Below are 26,930 nucleotides of genomic sequence, written 5' to 3'. Positions count from 1 at the left end.
CAGATTAAGTGGATATTTCAAGGTCATGTGAGTCATCACATTCTGCCATGCTGACAAGACAACTACTATCATAGTTGAATATCTTTTCCTTAAGATGGCTAAGTAAACCTCATTTTGTTAACTATTGAACTCTGTCTCTCCTTTTAATACAATATTAAACCAATCAGACTTATGAAGAAGTTAGATTTGAAAGAATTAGAGTAAGAAAATTAGATAATGTACATATTTGTTTGAACAGCACATTATATTTACAAAATATATATTGTCCTTGGACATATAAAATAGCAAATACTTTTTAAAAGTCAGAGATATTAAAAATATACTTTACTAAACAAAATTAATTAATATACAGGATATGAGCAGCACACATAGGCCTAAATGAAAACGTAATAATGATGTGGATTGGGCTATAGGGATTCAATTCTCACATTAATAATAAATATCTCTACAATCCTGACCTCACCTGGATCAACTTGTGGCCTTGAATGCATGATGCCCTCTTTCTTCTGTCGTACCTCTGTTTCTTCTTTCCTGATCTTAGATTAATGAATATCAAAAAGGAAACAGGTTAGACAGGAACATTATGTACCGTAACAGGTTAGAAGATCAACCAGAGGTTCAATGACCAAACACAGGAAGGCACCAATTGCTAGAAGCAATCTATTTGACAAATCCTAGAAGTAAATATTTGAGCAACCTGGACGCCATGTCTTATAAGCAAAGGAACAACTTTTCCATCAGTTATGCTGCACTTGGAAGTAGACATTTAAGTGGTAGAAATGGGTTGTAGTCATTGGATTAAGTTTGAATATGTCCTCCCCAGGAATCTAGAAGGTATGTAGAAGGAGCAGGCACTCCTAGTTTTGGTGATGGTTGTACTTTGATTCTTAGCTCTATCTTTGTCATAAGTATCCCTTTGTAAAAGCTACCTGAATTTTAACTGGTTACCAGTGATAGAGAGGAGATAGCAATTTATTTGATAATAAAGGATGCTAATTATTGCAATGACATTAAGGAAACATATCAGATGGGGCTTCCATATCTATACACAGGCCTGGAACTCTGAGGAGAGATGTAGCAGTAGCCTTGCCCTGAATATGCAACTTAACAGTGCAATTAAGATTGAGTGCATGAGCCCAGAGCATATAATTAGTGGGTCAAAGAACAAATCATCAACAAATAAATAATTACAGTTTCATGAAAGAGAATGCTAACAATAAATATAACAAAATTGTTGTGAAACAAGCAGTTCTCAGAAGAGGTGGATATATGTGTGCATAAACATATATAATGCATATATATATATACATATATATATATGTGTGTGTGTGTATGTACGTATGTAATACATATATCTGAAAGAATATACTAATAAAGAAATAGAAAGAAAATAGAATTAGTGAACTGAGCATACAATTAAAAAATCCTTAAAAGTTCAAAAAATACAAATATAAAGAGAAACTCGAGGAACAACAGGTAAAAATGAAAAATAGAAATGACAAAGATAATTATTAGGTAGTTCTCTGAAAGGACAAGCCAAAATTAAAAACAACAACAACAACAACAAAAAAACCTTTTGTTTAATTTTATTTTAAAAAAGAGAAAGAAACATCAAATTCCTGGGGAGAGGGTGGGTGGTTTGAAAGAATATATAATTCAAATTATAATGGAAATTTAGAAGAATTATGACAACGTTTTTTATGCACACTTATGTGTTAGCAAAAATAAGGATTTTGAATTAGTGGATGATTTTTAAAAATAATTATTTAAAAATAACCTAACAGAATAAGTATTTCAGATTTTAAATGTCTCAGTGTTAAAAAATGAAGTTGAATAATGCAAACTGAAACTAACAGTGAAAAAAATCTTTATTTTACTGTCTTCACAAGTGAATATCTTATTTTAAATGGTAGTTAATATCTATATTATATAATATAACTTATATTAATAACTATATTATATAAATTATCCTCAATAATTGATGAAGAAAGAATCTGCAAAACCTTTTCTTTTTTCTGAAACAAATGTAGCCCTAATATATAAACTAGGGATGGATAAAGGGGAAAAAACACACTACAAAGAGATATAAGTAAGAGATATTAATGTGCAAATATAAATCAAATAGAGAATATATATTCATATGCACATATACATATATATTTATGTAATATGTGAATATATTTTCTACATGTATATGAATGTATAAATACATATAATATATAATTCATTATTACCAATTTAGAATTGGATTGAGATATAATAAAGATGGTTCAGTATTAATAAAATAATATAATTGGTCTTATTAATAAATTAGCTCCAAAACACAGGATTATATAAGATATGCACAAAAGACTGAAAAAATATAGAACTCATTTGTGTTTAAAAAATCTTACTAAAACATTGATATAGAAGGAACATTTTTTAATACAAAAAAATTAGTCTTATGCTTTGTGACTCCATTTGAGGTTTTTTTTAGCAAAGATACTAAATTGGTTTTCCATTTCCTTCTCCAACTCATTTTACAGATGAGGATCTGAGGCAAACAGAGTTAAGTGACTTGCCCAGAGTCACACAGCTAGTAAGTGTCTTAAGTAGGATTTGAAATCAGATTTTCCTGACTCCAGAGCCAGAGCTCTATCCACTGTACTACCTAGCTTTCCAGTTACAAAAATAAGAAGGGATAGACACAAACATTATCAAAGAAGAGATAAAACTTCCCTTATTTGTTAATGACATGAAACTTTACTCAGAAAATTCATGGGGATCAGTGAAGAAGATGAGACAATTAATAGTCTGAATAACATTAAGCCAATTAAAAATAAATACACAAAATTAATCAATATTTATATATAACAATAACAAAAAGCATAAGGAAGTGATAGAAAGATAAGTTCCATTAAAATGCATTAAATATTTGGGAATCAATCTACCAAGGGACAATGATGATATCTATCAATTCAATTACATAAGATTCTTTACAGAAATAAAGGACTTGGATATTTGAAGGTGCTCATGGTTGGGCTATGTCAATACTATCTAAAATACTTTACATAGTTCTATAAGAATGAAACTACCAAAAGGTTATTGTATTATGCTAGGCTATACTCAGGATTTTTTCCTGGGAGTTTCAGTTCAAAACTGGAACAAAATGAAGCCTTTATTACTTGTCCAAGAGTTAACAAAAGATTTTTTTGGCCATAAGAAGGGAAGAATATTTATCAGGGACATAGCATTGATTTAACTGGGCACAATTTCCCAGGTTTGTTAATGTTTTTTGTATATGATCTAAAACCTAAGTCAGGGAATCCAGGTTTCCATTTCCTGACTGTTTTGTACCAAGATGACAAGGAAAGCCTATATTCACCAAAACAATCACAGTTGAAGTTTTGATGAAGCAAATAGCAGGGGATGAAGTAGATACCATGAAAATGAAGGACAGCTAAATAAACTATATTATGTTAATTTAATGGACTATTACTGAAACATAATGAATAATAAATAATTCAGAGAAATATAAGAATTGTATAAACGTATACCTACTGAAATTAGTTGAATAGCACAATAATATGTACAGTGTCTACAACAATTTGATAAAAAGGAAAATAAAATAAAATTGAACCATATTTAATTGTAATGGCCATGCACATTCCCAAAAAAGAGATGAAAAATGATTATAATGGCCATTTATGTCACCAAAAAGGAGATGAGAAATCATATCACACGTTACTTTATGGGAGACTAATTATATGGGATGTTACATATACTGTCTGATACAATCTACTAGTGAATATACATACATATGTATGTGTGTGTGTGTGTGTGTGTACTTCCTTTTTGTTGCAAGTTAAGTCTCACTGGGTAGGGGAAGTGGATTGGGTTCTATTAATAAAAGACTGATAAAAAAATCTCATTTAAAATTTAATAAAAGAAAGAAAAAAGAACAAAATCATATGGAACTTTAAAAAAATACTCTAAGTAGGAAGGTGCCCTGAGCTAAGATCCAAGGCTGTATGACCTTGGGAATATCATTTCCCCTTTCTTAGACTCTGGCTATCATTCCCTTACTAAATTGTTGGGTTTTGTTTTTTGTTTTTTGGGGTTTTTTTAGATTTAGTTTTTGAAAAATGTATTACAAACCTTTCCTTCACCATCCATATCTCCAGTATTCACATTGCTATGGAGTTGTTACTGTTTAGGTTTTTATCATGATTTCTCTGTCTCTCATGGCCATTAACAGGCATATATATCTTTTTACTCCCACTCGTCTAGATGCTCTATGTAGGGCCTGATACAGATGTTACTCGATGTTATTTAACATCTACTGAGGTCAGACAATCCAAGGCCATCGTTATACTACAATTAAAGTTACTTATGGAAGTTCAAAGGCACTTCCAGAATCTGTTTTAGCTCCTGCATGGGATCACATCCAAGAAACCCAGAAAGGGTTTCCTAGTCTGACTCAACTCTTCCCATTTTTAATCCCTATTCACCAGTGGCCCTGAAAAGGGATTCTTTAACAAAGAATTATACATAATACCTCTACCAGACTAAATATAAACATTTATTTGTAGTTAAATGCAGAAAGTCGATTTTTCCACTCCTTTCCTCCTTTTACATGGCAAGTAAAGCTCACTGGCCTGGGAGTAGCCTTTATCTGCCAACCTTTCGCCAGTGAAGAGGATTCAGAGAAAATAATACAACCATAAATCAGAAAAAGGAGGGGTAACAAAGGAAAATAATTAAGCTGTAGCCTCAATTGTGCATTCCCGTGCAAGATGCCCTGACTCGCCACAGCGGTAATAGTTGACTTCACTTGTCTTGCTGGCTACATGAACAGTTTCACCACACCTATAGCATTTCACTTTGGTGCAGTCTTTCTGAATGTTCCCAAACTCTCCACATGAACAGTTCTTCTGCTCATCTGCGTGGTCACAGTCGTGAGCCAAGTGGCTGGATTTTCCACAGTTGTAGCAGCACTGCTCTCTCTTTCTCGCTTCGGTTCCTTGCAGTCCTTGGCAATGTGGCCACCTCTACAGAAGTTATAGCAGGCATCCTCCTGAAGATAACAATCCTTGGCAAGATGACCAGACTCATCACAACAGTAACAGATGTCTGAAAGAGATGAAGAAACAAACTGGAAACCTCTCACTGAGGTAAAATCACCTCCTCCATGGCTCCATATTCCTCAGAAATAGCCTCCTCCAGTAGGGCTTTCTCGAACCCAATGGCCAGAGTGTCCACACTTGAAACATTCGTTGCCACTCTTTGCTGTTCTTACATCTTCTAAGACATGGAGAGGGCTGGTGATGGTAGCGGGGTTGGATGCGTCAGCTCCAAGGAGGGAAATTCCTTACTAAGTTGTAACAAAACTCCTAAGGGGTGGGGGGAATTTTCTTAAACTTATTTTTCATCCCCTACATTTATCATAGTACATTTCTCACAGAAGTCACTCAATATATTTTATGAATAAATTAAACAAATACATATTTTAATAGGAATTTAGCAGTATGGTAGGAAGTTATGAATGTTATATTGTATTGTAGTATTGGGATTATTTTGAGAGAACCAATCCATTGACCTTTGATGAAAAACAGCAAAGCACTTTAGAATTCAGGATTCTATTAAAGAGCTAGCTTTGTAGAAGAGCAGTTATAGTAAAGTCCTTGATGGGGGGAAGGAGGATTCTCTTCAATCTATGGCTGTGATGACAGGAAATTATTGAGACCTTTAAACGATGAGAAATTTTGGATTGCCCATCAGTAGTTATAACAATATTCCCATAACACCAATGATTAATTGTATTGGAAGGTGCCTATTTGGGGAGCTACATATAAACCAGAAAATCTGAAGAAATGAAACCTTGGGACAACACGAGGGACCTAACCCCTGAGGTTCAGAAGGGATCTACATAATCTGTGACAATAGCATAGACAATATGCCTTGAAAGTATAATCTCTATTTCCTACTTCCTGAGACTTCAATAGTTGATATAGTTGTGATCTCTTCAATGTGGTCATTACATTCACTGGTTTAGGTTGCAACCTATTTGAGCTTTTCTATGTTATTCAACTTTTGTTGATATCCTTCTTAAATATACTTCAAATAAAGCTCCAAATTATGTATTGGTACTTTCATATAGCTCTTTTGAAATTGGGTGGACTCCAAAGGTATACAAACTCACCATCAGTTATCTCTTGATGTTTATAACCACTCAGTTCCAGAGTAGCGCGTGCTGTTATTTTGATTTTTTTGGGTTTTTTTTTTTTTTGGCTCTGCAGCCATTTAGAAGACTTTTCATAATCACAAGTCCACCAATGACACATAAGCAGACATAGTCACTTAAAATGAAATCAAGTGATGAGTATTTGTATCTGGTTCAAGAACTTATTCCTTTTACATATTAATGAAAAGATCATGAAATAATGTTATCTCTTGTGATAAATTCTTTTAGAAATGATAGAAAGATTGAATGTGTACATGAAACACCTTTTAAAAGGAAAGCAGTAATTTATCCTTGAAAATGAAATATTTATTGGCTTTTTAACACTCAAGAAACAATAATCATAATAAGTTCTTTTGTTTTCTATATTTTTATTTGAGTGCATGAATGTAAAATATGCTCTGGTACATTATTTGCTGAAGCCTACTTCTTTCCTATTTTTATCTCCAGGATAACTTCAATATTTGTGCAGATTATTCTTGTAAAGATTTGATATTGTGACATTTACCAATTTCAAGAGATCTAGTTCTTGTCTAATAATTTTATTAATAATGCTAGGATTTTACTAATAATGAGGTCAGTAGCACTCTCAAATGCCAAAGATCCCTAGAGGCTGTAGCTTCACAGTTTATATGTCCTTGATCTGGTGTTCCCAAGGGTAGCAATCAACTATGATTGGTTCCCAGTTTATGAGAAAATGGGTTTACTCCAATGAGGGGATGAGAGAGAGACATCATGTCACTCATTGACAAAGAGAACAAACATCTCCACAGCCAAATCACACCCAGCCTTGGGCCATCTAGATAAAGGATCTTCCTCCACACAAACTTGCTTGAGTGGAAGACAATGGGCAGGAATTCACATTAAATTAGAAATTCCTTATAAGGTTGAGTGGGATCTGACCACAATTGAGGTCTTGATAGTGGTCCTTTCCTTACAGTTAAGTAATAGATGATGTAATCTCATGGGTACCATGTTAGTTGGAACTCAGAATATGTAGTAATTTATACACAAAAATTCTCACAGTTATGGTGATAAATGTATTCCTCATCTTATAATAAGCAAACACCAAATTTCTTTGAGTACTGTGTAATTTAAAATTCTAAATGTGGGTCCTAATCTGTTACACCAGTGTTGGGGGAAACTGACTAAAATCACTGATAAAACAAGTTTAGGTTTTTAAGGGTTTATTGAAAAATAGTAAAAGAAGAGAAAGATTGAGAGAAGAATTCCTACAACCTGGCAATTCTATCTTTCTTCAACTCCTCTGTCTCATCCTCTGCTGCCATAGTATCTCATAATAGTACATAACATATTATACTCATATATTACATAAGACATTAATTGTTGGAGTACATAGACATGCCACCATGGTGAAGTCAGCAACCAAAAGAGACAGCACTCTCTGCGTAGGCTCTCCTTCCTCCTTCCTGTCCCCTCCCAGAAATGGGAGGTTCTTCAAGCTGGTTGGTTGACTGGGCCGGGAGTTCAAAGTTTTTTTAGATTCTGAGAACCATGCTTTCTTAAGTACTGTCAAGTACCAGCCAGATGTGCTTAGAATCTAGTCAACTACTAATCCAGTCAAATCAGCCAGTAATCCACTCAGGTGGGCTCCTGAGTATCTACCAAATCTCATCTATCACATTCCATTATCTTGACAGTACTAATTATATCAATGTCTCTTTCATAAATTATTTCCTTTCCAACACCACAAACTTTTAGTAACTGAACACCTATCATATTTTTTGTAACACAATGTTTTTTCTAATAAGAGGATACTAATCATACATTAAGAGCTGCCATTCACTTTCAGTGGTGGATCATTTACCCAAATGATGAACACCATGTGTTAACAAGGAAGTACTGAAGTAGGACCTCTATCCTTTTGGCTCTGACAGCCTGCAATTGCTTTGTATCATTCTAATTATGAGTCAAAAGTGTTCAATTTGAAACATATAGATCTTGAATAATTGGTATCAACATTTTGCTTTTGCTATCAAAACATTGCAGATTAAATATCTGCATCTGGCATGAACTTAGTGTTAATACTGGAATAAGATTCTGATAAGGCAATAGAAAATATTGCTGAAAAGGATATAATAAACAATAATACTGCAATACAGCAAACTTGTTTGTAGCCATTAGGAAGACTAAATGTATTTGATATCTCCCTTGAACCTAGAATTCTTGCCATCATTACTTTCTGTTGTGAACAAATAATGTTTACAGACTTTCCCAAACAGCTACTCTTGCAAGATTTCCGTATTTCATTAAGTTAAAACTTTTAAACATATTTTAGTTAAATCCATGAGTATAACATACAGGTCATGATGCTGTTCTCAGCACTTCTCCAGCTGAGTGGAATGTGGATAGAACAGTGATGTCTTTGATATGAATCAGCAATCTAAGCTTTTGGGGAGTTACCTTATAATGAACAAAAAGATATATTTTTATGGTTATCACAACATGCATGTTCACCTGCATTGGTACATATGTAAAACTGATATGTATTTGTACTACTGAATATCTTCCATTGGCATTTAAACTGTGCAGACATCATACCACCATGTTGTTATTACTTGTAGGAGGACCTCATATTTGTATAGTTCTTGACAGCTTTCTCATTTGAATGTTATGACAACTCTGTAAGATCACATCAGAAGGCAATGGTGGTGACTTGGTACATTAACCCTGAGGGCTCCAGGTTTATGCAACTTGAACACCTAATAGTATTGGTGGCATAAGCTGTCAGTATTGTGACCTATCAGGTTTTTGTTTCCCAAGAAATACATTCCAGCCTGTCCTGGAGGGAAAGTATCAAGGTGTAAGAAAGGGGGCTTAGGTCTCAGTAGCCAAGTCAAGATAACAATGATGGTGGTGGTGTTAATGATGGTGATGATAGTTAGATTTTGTATGTAATGTGTTCGGATACCCTTCTGTCTCCCACAGCTATGGTCCAGGTGGGACCTACAGATGCTCCTGAAAGGGCTAACTTTCCTACTTACTCATTTTTCTGTCCAATCTTGATTGAAGTACCAAACTCTTGACCTGTGCAATTTTTAGCAATAGTATCTCTACTGATTTCTGTAACTACCTTTGCTACTCAGTGATATCAAATTCACATACATTTTCTTTCTCTCAAGACTCCTATATAAATGCCACTTCCTTCCTTACCAGTGACAGCATCTCTTGAGGTCCTGTGAGATCAGAGTTGAGAGAAAAAGAATCTGGACTTGGTTCCAAGCATCCATAATACCCAAATGTCTGTGTTTATGCCAGTGATAAGTATACTTTTACTAGCAATAAAAGTGACATCCCCAAAGTGTATGTCTGACCATGTGACTCCGCTAGTCAAAAAGCTTCAGTAGTTCAACCTATTTTCTTCTTTTTTTTTGGGGGGGGGGCAATAAGGGTTAAGTGACTTGCCCAGGGTCACACAGCTAGTAAGTGTCAAGTGTCTGAGGCCGGATTTGAACTCAGGTACTCCTGAATCCAGGGCCGGTGCTTTATCCACTGCACCACCTAGCTGCCCCTCAACCTTTTTTCTAGGATAACTACTCCTTTGTTTGAGACATAAAACCCTCACAATCTCAGACTATTTTTTCAAGCTGATTATATGTTACTTCTTCTAATATAGTGTACATTGACTCCAGGTTAGCCTCTCTGATTTTCTGTAAACATAATGTTTACATTATGACTGGAATGACGTCACCTGCTGGAGACTTACTGTAGAAAAGCTCTGCCATGAGGTGAAGGTCTCTAAGGGCAAGACCATGCATCTTTTCTTTGGTGTCAGGAAGTGATGTTTGCTTGTGGGAAGAATAAGAGGGAGCCTGGCTCTCTGACTCTCTTTCCTGAGGACTCCAGTAGAGAAGGGAGCTAGAAATGAGCTCTCCCTTTAATAGATAGATGAAGGTAGGCCTTTCTCTCTCTTTACCAAATTCTTATTCTCCTTAATAAATGCTTGAAAGTCTAAATCTTGCTAAAGCTTATAATTTATTGGCGACCACTCATTAGATATTTTAGACAGACTAGCTAGAATTTTAGCCTTAATAAATCAAATGATCAGTTTTGATCAATTCTGAAGATACCTAGAATATGTCCCATGCCCAGTGTTTCTCCATCACTCTTTTTGAGTGATATTGTACCTGGGTAAGGCCTTTCAACCTACCCTCTGAACCAGTTGATAATTTAGCAGAAGAGGTAAGAGTATTATACGGTGTAAATGATGAAATAGTTTAAAGGAGGTGTGGATAGTTGAGAGACTACTTGTAAACCACTAACCAAATATCAGAGTTAACTGCCAGTTAAAAGGCATTAAATGGGCCATTGTTGTTTTGACAACTCACCATTTATTTCATTTATTTATTTTGCTTACATGAATCAAATATGAACTAATGAGTCCCTTCCATGGTTAGTTGCAACCTCTTCCAAACTTAGCTTTTGCTAAGTTTGTCTTTGCACTGATGACACCAGCTTGAAGAAAAATTAAATTACTAAATCATATACTTCTGATAGCTGAGCTTTTTTTTTGGGGGGGGGTAATGAGAGTTACGTGACTTGCCCAGGGTCACACAAGTGCCTGAGGCCAGATTTAAACTCAGATCCTCCTGAATCCAGGACCAGTGCTTTATCCATTGCACCAGCTGCCCCATAACTGAGCTTTAACAGACATAAGGAAAGTAATCTACAATTCTAAAAGTACAAGTATCTAGGATTCAATTTAAATTTTTAAACTCTGTAAAGTTTTGGCCTACAGATAAGTTGATTATTAGAGGAAATTGTGATTACATAGGAAGACCTAAGTAAAGATAATCACAAATAATATCTTAGGTAGTAAAAGGACAGAGGCTAGGAGAGAATCCTTCCAGAGAAATGGAGATAATTCTGACGTAGGACTCAACAAAGAACGAATGTCAAACCACACATGGATTCTTTCTGTTTGCCCATTGTCCCATTCCTAGCTACACTGAGATGAAGTTTATTCACCTGTAAAATGGGGATATTGATAAAAATTTCCTATCAGAGGACTTATTGTGAGAATCTAATGAAACAATGTGTTTTCTCTCTCATATACATATGCATATGTATGCACATACATTTGCACATATACAGACAGATACAGAGATAGTCATAGACATGGAAATTGACATAGGCACATTTTAAGGCCACATGGCATAAGTGATTGAGAATGGACTTAGAGTGCAGGAGACCTGATGGAATACTGCCTTCTAAATAACCCATTGTGGTAAAATAATGGAATTTGGCAGATTCCCAGGGGTCTCACCTGAATGATCTAGTAGTGTTTGGAAAGTCTGCTAGGGATGATTGGATATGGGCCACGCCTGGCCTGCCCTGAGTGACATATGCTGCTTATGTCAGCAGGGGAACCACTCTCCACAGGCAGTTTGAAGGGCCTCCCTTTTTGGGGAGGGAGAGAAAACACTCACTGAGGTGAGCTCTTGTCTGCTCCAGGAAGCTCACCAACCCAGAAAGGCCAGATCTCCCCTCAGTGAGTGTTTTCTCTACCTCCCCCAAGAGGGAGGTCCTTCAAACTTCCTGTGCAGATTGGTTCCCCTGCTAACATCAGCAGCATATGTCACTCAGGGCAGGCCAGGCGTGGCCCATATCTAATCATCCCTAGCAGACTTTCCAAACACTACTAGATCATTCAGGTGAGACCCCTGGGGGTCTGCCAAATTCCATTATTTTACCACACCATGAACTAACCATATGACTTTGTGCAAGTCATTAAACTTACCTGAGGTTCGGTTTCTTCTCTGTAAAATTAGAATATAATAAATAATTCACAGACTTGTAAGAAGCAAATAAAATATTATTTAAAATATTTTGTAGACCTATAGCACATATGGACATATAAACATTATTATTACTACTATTATTGTTATTGTTATAATATGTTGATAGAAGGAAAATAACAACTTTTGGGAAAGTCTTTGGGCATCTGGCCCTTCTTGTTCACTAATTTCACTCTCTATTATCTTTATGAAATACCTCAAATGAAGTTAATCAGGTGATGATCTTCTGGAAATGTCATCTTTATGGGACTAGATTTGAGCTCATTGAGCAAAAGACCATGGGACTGTCACATTCTTGTTGCTGAATGTTATGTTTCTCTTTAATGTAGCCTCAGATCTAATTAATTTGGCTGTCATATCATATTCTTGACGCCTATAGAATTATCAGCCTTCAGATATTTTTCTAGTCATAGGCTTATGGAGTTACAAGATCTAAGAAGTTATCTAATTCAACTTTCTCATTTTACAAATAGGTAAATCAATCACAGAAAAGTTAAATGATTTAGCAGATGTCACGAAGGTCAGATCTGAGATTAGAAATCAATCCTTGGACAATAAATCCAATACTCTTTCTACTACATCACAAGATGAATGCTATCTACCTGCATTTTCTCCATAGTCTGTAAAGTTTCATTTAAACACAAGTACAAAATTTTATTTTTGTTTTGGTTTTTTTTTTGGACTAGACTTGTGACTTAATTAGTAAAGAGAATTCCCAATGAGAAAAACCCCTTTTTAAGCCCACAAATTCTATGAAGCATATAGTATTATACAATTGACTCTGGCTCACAGAAGTCACATGACTTACTCAGGATCCTTGAGCCTGTAAGGGGAAAGGTCTGAATTCAGAATTCTGATTCTGAAGGATGGCCTTCTAAGAAGTGGTTAAGTGGATAGTACCTGTAGTAGAATCAAGAAGACTTGAATTTAAGTTCAGCCTTAGATAATCACTAGCTATGTGACCTTGTGCAAGTCACTAAACCTCTGTTTGCCTCAGATTCCTCAACTGTATAACTGGGATAATAATGCTAACTAACTCCCAGGGCTATTGTGATGATAAAAAGACAAAATAATGATAAAGTGCTTATCACAGTTTATGTCACATAGTAAATGCAATATAAAAATTAGCAATTATTATTATTATTATAGCACTACATGAAGTTAGCTATTACTGTTGTTGCTATTATTACTTTCATTCTATCCACCAAACATAATGCTTCTCTATTTTACATTTATGCCAAATAAATTTCATCTTCATAAAGTCATCCCAGTGCCTTAGCCTATTGAGATATTCTGTGATTATGAACTTTCCTAGATTTCTGTCATCTTCAGATTTGCTGGCATAGCCTCTAAGCCTTTATCTAAATACTTAAAAAGCCAAGCCAGACTACAGAAGCCCTCCACAGGAAACCTGGCTAATTGACACTGATCCTCATTCATGATGACGCTTTGGGTTTAGTTAGACAAATAATTCTGTATACATCTAGCTGTACTCCCATTTAATGCACTCCTCTCCATCATATATACAAGAAGACTATAAGAGGAGTTGTCAAACGTTTCATTAAAATATAAATAAACAACAAAAAGTTTGTCTTCCTAATTTACCAAGCAACTAATCATATTAGAAGAGGAAATTAAGTTAATCTGGCATTAACTATTCCTGATGAAACAGTGCTGAATGTTTGACATCATCACTTCCTTTTCTTGATTTTCAGTTACCACCCTTTAAAAATATATATTCTAGAATTTTATCAGTTAACAAAGTTGAGTTTATTTTCATGTACTTATATTATTTATCTCTTTTCCTTTTTTTCAAAAATTGATACATTTCCTAACTAGCTGGGCTTTCCACAGTATTTCAGAGGTCATAGTGTCTCAGCAATCATAACCACCAATTCTTTCAAAATCCTGAGTTGTAATTCATCTGGGCTTGGTGCCTTTTCCTCATCAAGAACGTCCAGGTAGCCTTTTTTTTTTTTTTTCCTAAACTTCATCTGGATATGAAATCACTATTAGGATTTCTAATTCTTTACTTAAGAGTAAAAAGATTATCATATCCCAGGATTCAAATAATAGAATGAATCTTTATATGTAGAATAGAATTGGAGATAAATGATACCAGTTATTTATTCCCAAGCCCAAAATATATAATTAATAATGAACAAGAAGACATGGCACTATATCACACAATCCAGACATCAGTCCAGCAAGGCAAGTACTAGGGAAAAATGAGCAAAGAGAAATTAGAAAACCTTAAGACCTATTAAAAACAAAGGACAAAGCAGAGGGGTGTCTGCCTTTTTATTCCTGATCAGTTTGGAAACTTTGGCTGTGTCCTCAAAGAAAATAAAATCCTTTAGTGTTGTTTCATTTTGTCACCTCTATCTCATTTCTTAGGTAACCTTCTATGTCAATCAAAACATCCTAAATAACTGTATTTATTTTTTTCTTTTCTCTCAGATTTTAATTGTGTCCAGTATTACATAGAGATTTATTTAAGATTTTCAAAGGGCTTTACATATGTAACCCTTCTTGATCCTCACAACAAACCTGTGAGGTGGGTGATAATATCACTATTTTATAAATGAGGAAATTGTGTCTGAGAGCATTTAAGTGACATGTCTATGTCACAAAGCTAGAAGGTGTTTGAGGCAGGAGTCGAAACTGGGTTTTCCAACATTAAATCCAACACACTCTCCACTTTGTCACATAGTTGTCAGGTATTTAGCAAAATGCTTGGATCCAAATTATACCTTAGAAGATAGCAAACCATGGGTAGATCTAAATTAAGGACAAGAGATATTTTAACTATCTGAACCTTCAACCCAAGGAAGATACAAAAAGCTATAGCTGTATTTAAAGGGGGGGGGGTGGATGACATGATTGTAAATTAATGTCTTAAATGAGTCTTTTTTTTTGGTTGGATGATCTCTTAAGACTGATAGTTTCCTATACAGATAATCTATTTAATAGCATCTGAAAATGTTTAGGAGGGGGAAAAATGGCTGTTTTGGCATGGCGAAAATACAATAACTATTTACTTGGAGCAGTGCTCTCTTAGACAATTCAGAATAATCTTCTTCAATGAATCTTACTTCACTTACTTAAGACATAGACATTAATTCATATTGGGTCTTCTAGATTTTCCAAGGACATATGGTCATTTAGTTTGACTATGCTAAAAGAATACTTAATAGACTGTCTTTTCAGACTTATATAGTGCTCTCATTTCTACAAAGGAAGATTGAAGCTTTGATAGAACTTAATCTCACCACTGATAAAGATTATTTCTATTTATTATAATAAAACCATATCTAAATCTAGAAGAAACCTCAGAGTCCATCTGGACCAACTGCCTCATTCTACAAAGTAGTCAGTAATAAACATTTATTAAATGCTTACTTATTGCAATTTACATAGGAAAATGAGCAACAGAGAAGTAAAATGACTTGCTGGAGACAGGATAATACTAACAGTTTACAAAATGCCTTTCTCACCATAATTTTATCATCTTCATTTTCCAGGTGAGGAAATGAAAGCAAAAAGAAAAAAGAGAACAATTGACCTGCCCAAGGTCAGAAGATGATAGATCATAAGAGCAGACCTGGGTATTCAGGGAATGAACGGTTCTGACCTGAAGTGCAGTTAAGTTAAACGGTATATCAAAGGTCAAATAGTTTGGAAGTAACACAGCCTAGTTTTATACGTGTCTCCAATCAATCAATGATAATTTATTAATTGCCAACCATTTTCCAGGTACTGTGCTAATCACTGGAAAAAGAAAGCTAAAAGTAAAATAGTCCCAGCCTTTAAGCAGCTTACATTCTATTAGGAAGACAACATTGTGATATGTGCAAAATAGATACATGGTAATTTGGTGGGGGAGTGGATCAGTGGCATACTGATGTTTAAACATAAACACTCACATGTGCAGGACTAAGCTGCATTACCAACATTTTCTTAAATCCAGACAACCAAAAAACATAAGAAATCGAGAAATCCCTGATTTGTAGCACTTGCCAATTAGAGGTATAAATCCTTGTACTAAAAATTTAACAAGTGGCTTTCAATCTCTCAAAGGCAACATGATTTGTTTTTCATAATGTGGCAAGGAGACTAGCAGCTAGAGGTTAAAGATTGGAGGAAATTAAATAAACAGACTGACTGAATGAATGAATAAATGAATAGCTAAATAAACATATGTAAGATTTCAAAGTATATTAGATACATTTTCTCATTTGAATTTCCCAACAATCCCAACAAAGTAGGTATTATAGCTATTTCTCAGATGAGGAAACAGAGGCTCAGAGGGGCTAAGCAACTTGTCCTGATTTCACATTGCTAGTAAGTATCAGATGCCAGATTTAAATTCAGGTCTTTTTCATTCAAAATCTAAAACTCGTCTCTCTCTCTCTCTCTCTCTCTCTCTCTCTCTCTCTCTCTCTCTCTCTCTATATATATATATATATATATATATATATATATATATATACACACACATACACACATATACACATACACATATATGTATATAAGTATGTCTCTGTTAGTAGGTATAACCCTATATATATATACATATATGTATATATGCATATACCGACATATATATGTATGTGTGTGTATTATGTGTACATGCATATTTTGGATATTATTTTAATGAAGGTAAATAAATGATCATGTTGTAAATTGTTTCAAATTGAAGAGAAAATCAATATAGTAAGTAACCATTTGTCCACAGTAAGGAACCCCTAATAGTTACCCTTTTATAATACTTTTCCTTAACATTTTTCAATATAAATGATGTACATTTAAATCAACAGTTCTGCTGTCCTATTTACTTTGCTGTTTACTTCTATCAAAAGACTCAACATATTCCATTCCTACAAGAATTAAAACTACTTCTAGAAAGGATTTTCTTTCTTTTATTTTATGATACATCTGGATATTCCTTAATAAATATTGATTAGAATGGGCACAGATATATATATATATATATATATATATATATATATATATATATATATATATTTATATCTTATTAAGATTTCATGAAGTTGGTGATAGGTAATTAATACTTTCAAGACTATTTTCCCTGCAGTATAGATTTATATTTAGAATCCTTGCAATTTTTTCATACTAATATATACTAATTATTCAAATTTGGATATAACTCCGTATTTTACAGAGAACTGTCATTGCTAAAGCCTTGTGACATAAGTATTGCAATTTAAAAAAAAATCCTTAAAAAAAAGCTTGATCAAATTCTCTGTAAGTTAAGATGCTGTATTCAGTCACACCTAACCACTAGGTTCTGAAACTAAATTTGAAACCAGCTCTTCTGATATCAGACCTGATTTTCTTTCAACTATGCCATAACAGATACTAAAGTTATATTCTCTAAAACATAAGAAAATAATTTTAGATATCAATGGATAAAGAACTTAAAGTACCTTTGTTAAAATAGAGTCTTTTCTTACCCCTTTACCCCAGATACCTTCCAAGGATCCCTGTGTTACTCCACATCCCTCTTCATGGGACCTGGATCCAGGCTTCTTTCATGTGACTTCTTTACTCCAGAGATTACCCAAAGGAGCCTTGTGTTGGACCAAGGTTCAAGCAGCCACCTTGAAGTCTCTTCACTCTGGAGACTTCCCAGTGTATACCTTGTCATCCTTATTTCAGAACACCAACTATGGCTGGCCTCTGTCTTTTACTCCAAGGCTTTCTTCAGTGTTATTGAGGTCTTTTCTAGGATCAGAAGCACCATAAATGCCAGGTCATTCCATCTGTCTCTATTATCATATGTCATACTTTTTTTCTGCTCTTCCCTGCTAGGAAACAGCCTCACCATCTGCTACAACTTTGAAGCAGGGCCTTGAACAATACAATCACCTGCTAGCCTTAAGAAACCTCCCTGCCTCCACTGATACTCTCTATAAACTAATTCCTCAATGGTTAGCATATTTAAACCTTGTCATGCATTCCCTGCCCCAGTGATTCTGAACCCTATTTCCAGCTACCAACTCCTCCCCTCAAATAAAAAATGGTTAGTATTTATAGCACTTTAAGGTTTGCAAAGCACTTTATGAATGTTATCTCAATTGATCCTCACAATAACCATTCAATGAAAGTACTATTATTATCTACGTTTTACAGATGAAAGAGGCAACCAAAGGTTAAATGACTTGAGCAGGGTCACATAGCTAATAAACGTCTGAGTCTATGGTTAAATTCAGGGCTTCTGACTCAAGGTCAGGACTCTAATCCACCTACCTGCCTCAGCTGTATCACTTCTGATAGAACTTCCCCCTTCCCCCAAACTGTGCTCCATAGAAAACAAGCTTACTTTCATTGTAACTTTTTTTTTCTTTTTCCGCTCCTTCCATTTTATGGCTCTCACTGAAATCTAGCTCTCTTCTAAAACGGAGTATCACTGTCCACTCTTTCCATCACTTAGACCCCCCTCATTAGTCATGATAAGTGAACTGCAATATTCTTTGTATTCCATTGCTATTCATATTAGAAAGGACTTATGAAGGAGAGAGATTGTGATCCAAGCACTGAAAGTATTGAAGGAAGGAGAGTGGCCTGGGTATTTGCTGATATCAGCTATCAGAATGACTATTGGGTGTTAAAATTGAACTAAATCAAACTCAAGGGAGAAGAGGCTATTTAGTAATGGTGGTAGAGTGTGAATTTGGAAATGGTAATAATAAAACATCAAAGATATCCTTGATGAAGATACTAGAAGGAAACATCTTCATCAAGGATGACCTTGATATATATCTCTATATTATTCCCATAAAAGTTTTGAGATGAGGTAATAAGAACATGAGTTGGTAGATATTGATTTTTTCATGCCCACCTTTTTTAATGTGCTATTTTTTCTAAGGTTTTTTTTTATATCTTTGGTTTCCTCTCTCTTTCTGACATATTGAGAATGAACTGCTCAATATTATTAAAATTGTGTCACTTCTTGTACAGACCTTTACTGTGTATTGTTTATGTAAACTAGCTTTTCTTCTCATCTTTATGTACTTCAGTTCTTCTTCTAGGCCCTCAGGAAGCAAATCTTAGAACTGCTATATTACAGTACCAACATGATCTATTCATTGTACTGGACAGTGAAAGAAATTTCTGGAACAGAATAATATATTGTTTTAAATAGCATACAATCCTTTGTGGGTTTTGGGGGGGCTTATTTGTTTTTTAAGCTTCAATATGTTATAAGTTATAGAGGTATGCAGTAGTACATCAATGTTGTTCTTCATTTCTTTCCAATAAGTATTGTTATTACTAATTAAAAAGTGAAACAGAAAGAGTAAAAAAGTTTACCCATCTTATTTTTAATTTATTTTTCTTTTAAAAATTAATGTCAATGATATATACTAGATGCTATTTGATACAAAACTAAATTTTAATTATGTATTCATTTCATATTATTTTCTATATTAATTTCATTAAATTGAAGGCAAAAATAAGGTTTGTTTATCCACTTATGGAAAGTAGTGAAAGCCTACAAAAATAGAAATGTTAAAAGTATAAAGCTCAAGTATTAAATAGTAAATGCTAGAGGGAAGGCAGTCTTCATTAGTTTGAGAGACTGCCTGATGTGAATTTTGATTCAGTTATGATCTGAACTTTTTCTCTGCCAGAAATTGGGAAAGATGTTACAACTTTTAAACACTAGGACTGATATTTATTATTTGTTTCTGTATTTTAAAAAAAGCTCTATAAGGTCTGTCCAGGGAAGAAAAAAAACATAACTTTTCTGAACAATGTTAACTCATGGAATATAGAATATGTTGATTACAATGGATTTAAAAAGAATATTCTTCCAAAACCCAGAACAAGAAAATAAGTTGTTGTCTTTTTAAAAAGCCCTTTTGTTCTATGACCTAAAGGACAAGGATACTGATTTCTAAAGACTTTCTACTACCAATTGATATCAGCAAAGTAATTTTTACTTCATTACCTGTCACCTTTCAGGCATCTTGAAGCTAAGATGTTAACTGTTTAGCAAAGCAGTGACTTTTATTTATTAAAGGAAAGAAACAGAAAATATATGTCAAGTTACATGGATATACAAAACAAAATATATTAACTGAATCTGGTTCAAGCATTTTATTTATCTAGAAAGATTAAAAGGATCACATTTTTCTCCCTTGACTCAGTTTCTGTTTATCTTTGTGAATCATAGTAAATTGCAGATAATCCTGTTATTCATGATTAGCTGCTTTTGGAGTATTCAGGAAGGACTAGTACCTCTATTGTGAGGTCTTGCTGGGCCCTTTTTAGGACTGTTCATCCATCTTTGGTTTCCATCTTCACCCAACTCTCATCGGTGGCTCCAAGAAGCTATAGCATACACAGTGGGCACATCCTGGTAAACTGTCTTGGCAGAGGGGCTAACTCAGGTTGAAGGTAACCAAAGGGTCTCAACTCTGTTGTTGAATTAGTGGGATATCTACCCCCAAGCATTTAAAGACTTTCCTCAGAGGAATGAGTGAATATGAACATGTTCCAATGGCCATGAAGGTGGCTGAGGCATTGTAGATCAATTAGAGCTTATTCAGGCATTGAAGACACCAAGGTCATCCACCACATCCTGAGCCATCTTGACTTTTGTCTTGCCATTGGACTTTGATAAGTCAGAAAGATGGAGTGAGGGAGGTAACTTTATGCAACTCTGCCTCACTTAAATCCAATTGATATGCAAGTCAACACATCACCCATGATGTAAGTGTTCCTCTTAGAAAAAAAAATGAAAGATGAACAACACACCATTACCATGAGACATTGTTTTCCAACTGAAAAATCCCCTCCACTTCTGTGCCCATAAATTCAATCCATTATCCAAGGTGGTGTTCATACCCTACCTTCCCATGACAGCATCTCCAAATATTTCATTCTATTTTGATTTATTTCTTCCTTGAACTCATGTCAGTTATTATGTAGAAATTAATTATCTAATTCCTACAAATATACTGAGATTCTCTACCTAACTAATATGCAAGGGATGAGATCATGACTTACATTTTTTAGTTCTATAGAAAATGATGGACACATAGTTGAGTAATTCATTTTTCAGTTAGTAGGATCATAAATCAAAGCTAGAAAATCTTCATGTACTGATATAATATTTTATCAGTATATAGAACTCACCCTAGAAAACAAACAAAAAACAAAACAAACAAACAACAACAAAAAAAAAAAACTACTCCTATGGATGATGTTCATTTGTTTCTCCTAGAGTGCAGGTAGTCCTAAGTGAATCTCATTGATTTATTTATTTGTCTGACCACGAATTCATCTACTTATTTATTTATTTATTCACTTGTTTATTTATCCACTCATCTGCTTATTTATTTATTTGACTGTTCATTCATTTATTTATTTTTGCTTTTTTATTTATTTGAAATGATGGTAGCAGTGTGACAAAGTAGGAAAGGTTCTAGATTTAGTGTAAGGAAACCTGGGTTCAAATTGTGCCCATGTCTTTTTAAATGCCAGCTATGTCATTATAAACTTCTTTTACCTTGGAAAATTCATTTAATGTCTCTGGGACTCAGATCCCTTTTCCATAAAATTAGGGGTTTTAATTAGATGAACTCTGACCTTTAATCTCTAATTTTTATGTAATATTAGATTTATACCTTCTATGAGTTTTTCTAGTAGCTTAGTTTTAGCTCTGACAAAAAGGGAATACCCAAGTCTCACAAATATTGATGACTATAATTTACATATTTAAGTTTTCAGAGTATTAGAGAGTGGCCTGTATGGCATAGAGATTTAAGTACTTGCCCAGGTTTATACTGCTAGTGTGTGTCAAAGGCAGGAATTAAACACAAATCTTCACACCTCCATGGCTAGTCTTCTTTACACTTTGCCAAGCTGTCATTCACTTAGGCAGATGTCATTTTATGTTCATTCTATCAATGAGGAAAAACATGGTAAAACAAATCACTTCCATGTCAAATATTCTTTGATTTCTTCTAGTCCAGAATATGAAAACTTGAATTGCCTAAGTCAGGGGGGACCAAAAACAGGTTAGATAGTTTAACTAAATAGTCAGTTTAACTAAAATTTAAAATCAACAGAATGGATAAAGACTTTTGGGGGGGCAATCATTTAAAAATGCTCAAAAGAGTTGTTTCATCATCAAAACAAATAAGATCTTAAAAAGCAGAAAATATCAATAAATGCTAATTGGGGGAGGGTGGAGAAATGTATTCCATTCCTAATTCTCCAGAGAAGTTTGTTGTTTTTGTTTTGTTTTTCCCCTTACTGTGAAATAAGGAAGGGGAATTTTTTTTCTAAGTACCAAATGAGTATTCTTCTTTGAAAAAGAAAAAAAGAAAAAGTAAACAAGAAGATGCCAGTATAACAGCAGGGATTCACCTGAGTTCTTCCAAATTCCTATTCAAACAACATTAAAATATGCCTCTAAATTAATTATGAAGCAACAGATGCAACAAAAAGGGGAAGTAAAACAATTTTTCATCAAAACAACTCAGAAGGTCAACAGAAAGACTTGTTTCACTGAACTGATAATGTAGTGCAGTACAGTGTAGTGTGTAATTTAAGATTCTAAATGTGGATTCTAATGTGTTCCCCCAGTTTGGGGGAAACTGACTAAAAATCACTGATAAAACAAGTATAGGTTTTTAAGGGTTTATTGGAAAATAGAAAGAAAAAGATTGAGAACAGAATTCTAACAGCCTGGCATTCCTATCTTTCCTCAAATTTCCTGTGAAGTCCTCTGCCGCCACCACCATCAAGTCCGGAAGCTAAAAAGGCCAGCGCTCTCTGTGCAGGCTCCCTTTCCTCCTTCCTGTCTCCTCCCAGACCATAGGAGGCTCCTCCAGTTGCTTGGCTGGTAGACTTGATAGACAGCACCCATGAGCAAGCGTCATTTCCTGACGCCAAGGAAAAGCCACAATGCCTCTGAGGCATTTTCCTCATGGTGGAGCTCTCCACAGCAAGTCTCCAGTAGGTGGCGTCATTCCAATCATTACAGTCCCCCCTGTTGTTCCTAGAAAGGCAGCAAAATCCTTGGGGGATGGGGAGACTAAATCTGTAGCAGAGACTTACATAGCTCTCAACCCAGAGACAGTAAGGTGGCCAAAAAAAAACTGGTCAGAAGGAGACTACAGGAAGGACATTTTACTGGCACTGGGTACAGAAATTTGTTGAATTGTCCTTACAGGAATCCAAGAAGCAGGCACCCTGGTCACAGTTCCAGGGCATAAAAGAAGGCTTGTGGTGACTCACAGACAAGAACAACAGCCAGGAGATCAGCGATCACAACTCCTTAGATCACACTACCTTGGAAGAACTGAAAACTCACAGGTCCTCAGAATTAATCTGAAAAGATTGGCATAAAAAACCGTAAACCTTGGGATAGTACCTTCCATGCTGAGAGCAAGGCCAAACTTCAAGATAAAGTTTAAAAAAAACCCAAGAAACTGGATTGGAAAATGACACAACATCAACAAGAACAGAACATGACCACAGGAAGACACCTTGTGGATAGGGAAGATCAAAACACAAACTCAGATAAGGATTGTCAAAATGCCTAATGCACAGCTATAAAGAAAAAGGAAAGTTTTTGTCAAAACTGAAAAGAATTCCTGAAAACTCTCAAAAAGGAATTTAAAAATCAAATGAAAATAGTAGAGGGAAAAAAATGGCAAAGAAGTAACAATGGCCAAAGAGAACAATTTTAAGAGGCAACAACTTAATAAAGAAAACAAAAATTGGGGGAAAATATACCCAAACTCAGAGTAGAAAGTAATTCCTTATAAAGTAGAATTGGACCAAAGGAGATACAAAAGCTTGCTGGAAAAAAATAATTCTTTGGAAATTAGAATTGAGCAAATAGAAACTAATGACTCCATGAGACATAAAATAATAATAAAACAAAATCAAAAGAATGAAAAAAATAAAAGAAAATATGGAATATCTTATTAGAAAAATAACTGACATGGAAAATAGATCTAGGAAAGATAATTTTTAAATTATTGAAATACCTGAAAGCTATGATCAAAGAAGAAGAAGAAGAAGAAGAAGAAGAAGAAGAAGAAGAACTACTGAGAAATTATCTTTCAATAAATTACAAAAGAAAACTATCATCATACCCTAGCATCAGAGGCAAACTAAAGTAATCTAAATAATATGCTAAACACCTGCTGAAAGAGATCCCAAAATGAAAATTACCAGGAATATTATATCCAATCCCAGAGTTTCCAAGACAAGGAGAATATACTTCAAGCAGTCAGAAGGAGATAATTCAAATATTGTGGAGTCACAGTCAAGATAACACAGAATTTAGCACCTTGTACATTAAAGAATCAGAGAGCTTGGAATATGATATTCTGGAGGACAAAGGGGATAGTATTACAACCAAGAATCATCTACTCATCAAAACTGAGTATGATCCTTCACAGGGGAAACTGGGCATTTAATGAATAATGGGCTTTCAAACATTTCTGATGAAAAAGCCGGAGCTGAACAAAAATTTTGATTTCCAAATATAAGACTTAAGAGCAGTATAAAAAAGTTAAAAAAGAAAGAGAAATCATAAGGGATTCAATAAGGCTAACTGGTTAATATTTCTATTTCTATTTTAAAATTTTATTTATTTAGATTTTTTTTTGAACTTTGTGTTCCAAATTCTTTTCCACCTTCCCTCCCCACCCGGCCCCCAAGAACTCAAGCAATTCAATATAAGCAATACATGAACAGTCATGCAAAACATTTCTACATTAGCCAGTTTGTGAAAGAAAATAGACAAAAACAAAACTTCAGATAAAGGAACTAATAAAAAATATATGTTTTAATCTGTATTCAAATATCATCATTTCACTCTCTGTAGATGGATTGCATTTTTCATAAGACCTTCAGCATTGTCTTGGATCATTGCATTGCTGAATATAATCATCATTCACAGCACATCATCTCACAATATTACTGTTATTTTGTATACAGTACATTTCACTTTTTATCACCTCATGCAGGTCCTTTCAGGTCTTTTTGATAGCATCCTGCTCATCTTTATTGTTTTTTTAATAGTAAACTACATTTATATGGCACTTTAAAGAGATATTTCCTTACAACAAACCTATGAGGTTGATTATTGCAACAAGAGTAATAGATAACATTTATATAGTACCTTATATTTGACAAAGAATTTTCTTCACAATAACCCAGCAAAGTAAGTACCACATGCTTTGCCATCATCATCAATCATAAATCACTCAATCATTATCATCATCCTCAGATAATCCTCATCATTGTCAATAAATCCTCATCTTCTTTATTCAATCATCATCATCAATCAGTCCTCATCATTAATTAGTCCTCATCAATCAATCTTCATTTTCCTCCAATCATCATCAATCATCATCATCTTACATTACTTTTGCCTCTGTTTCAATATTTTTCTCAATTACTATTAACTACTTCCCAGTATGCTATTCCCTTCCCATGATAGTTACTTTATTTTCTATCTTCTTTTACCATATCCCTCCTCAAAAGTGTTTTACTTCTGACTATCCCCTTTCCCACATTGCCTTAGCTTCTTTCACCCCGCCTTCCTTATCCTTTTTCCCTCCTACTTTCCTGCAGGGTTAGATAGATTACTCCACCCAATTAAGTGTCTATGTTATTCCCTCCTCAAGGCAACTCTGATAAGATTAAGTTCTTTGAGCTAATTCTAATTAGTGTAAGGCTCACTGCCCCACTCCTCCTCCATCATTCCCCCTACTCCTCCTCCATCATTCCCCCCACTCCATGAGCCCTTTCATGCTCCTTTCATGTGAGATTTCATCCTATTCTACTTTGTCCCTTCCCCCTCCCCTAATGCAATCCTCTCCCCCCTCAATTTGATCCTAAAGATGTCATCATGGGGCAGCTAGGTGACACAATGGACAAAGCATCCATCCTGGATCCAGGAGGACCTGAGCCCAAATCTGGCCTCAGACATAAGACACTCACCAACCCTGTGATGTATAAAATCTAATGTGTCCTTACCTGCCCCCCCCCAGATGTGGGGGAGAAACTAACTAAGATTTACTGATAATTTCAGCAACAGTTTAGGCTTTTAAGCATTTATTAAAAAGTAAAGAGAACACATGGAGTACAGTAAAGCAAGAAAAGCCTATCTCCTTTCCTCTTTCTCTCTGCTACCAACCAGAAGGCCTAGAATGAAAAAGCATGATCCACAGCAGCTTCTCCCAGAAGTTCCCTGTAGAACAGGAAGCAGAGCATTCCACACACACAGCTCCAAGCTAATTGGCTGGTAGCATTGATTGACATGACTTATAGGCAGTTCCATGAATAGTGACAACTTCCAGACACTAAGTCACATGTGTGCTAGGGGGCAGGGCCCTGCTTCTCACAATGTCTTTCTCAGCAAGAGATGGCACCCTGACTGTCACAATGTCTTTCTTAGAAAGGGGTGGCACATTGGAGATTGGTATCTCAGAGCCACACTCTGTCATGCCTTTCCCCCATGAAAAGTCCAAGGATTTCTTTCATGGTTTCCCTTCCCTTCTTTTCCTTTGCCCCTAAATAAACTACCATCTTATTCTAAAAAAAAAAAAAAAGAAAGAAAGAAAGGGGTGGCACCCTGATTGTCACAACCACAAGCACCCCACAAAAGAAATGATAAACAAAAAAATAAATGCTTTACAGATATCATCCCTTCATAATCAATTCCCACCTGTGCCCTCTGCCTAAATTTATTCCTTTGCTCTTCCCTAATACTGGGAAAGCTCTTATGATTTAGACATATCATCTTTCCATGTAGGAATGTAAACAGTTTCACCTTCTAACCTCCCTCATGATTTCTTTTTTCTGTTTATCTTTATATCCTTCTCTGGGATCTT

General features: G+C 34.8%; 1 protein-coding gene across 1 annotated transcript; it reads right to left on the bottom strand.

The window, feature by feature from the left end:
* Window positions 1-4,529: 4,529 nt before the first annotated feature.
* On the bottom strand, window positions 4,530-6,323 carry LOC122747238 (cellular nucleic acid-binding protein-like). The gene is given in 3 exon segments (XM_043993383.1): window positions 4,530-4,985; window positions 4,988-5,331; window positions 6,182-6,323. Coding segments are annotated over 3 exon segments (732 nt in total). The 3' UTR covers window positions 4,530-4,739.
* Between the last annotated feature and the right edge of the window lie 20,607 nt (window positions 6,324-26,930).

Source organism: Dromiciops gliroides, chromosome 3, assembly GCF_019393635.1.
Source record: "Dromiciops gliroides isolate mDroGli1 chromosome 3, mDroGli1.pri, whole genome shotgun sequence".
In the NCBI taxonomy this organism is placed as follows: Eukaryota; Metazoa; Chordata; class Mammalia; order Microbiotheria; family Microbiotheriidae; genus Dromiciops; species Dromiciops gliroides.
The sequence above is the reverse complement of the archived record's forward strand: the minus strand, read 5'-3'. Positions and strand labels throughout refer to the sequence as shown.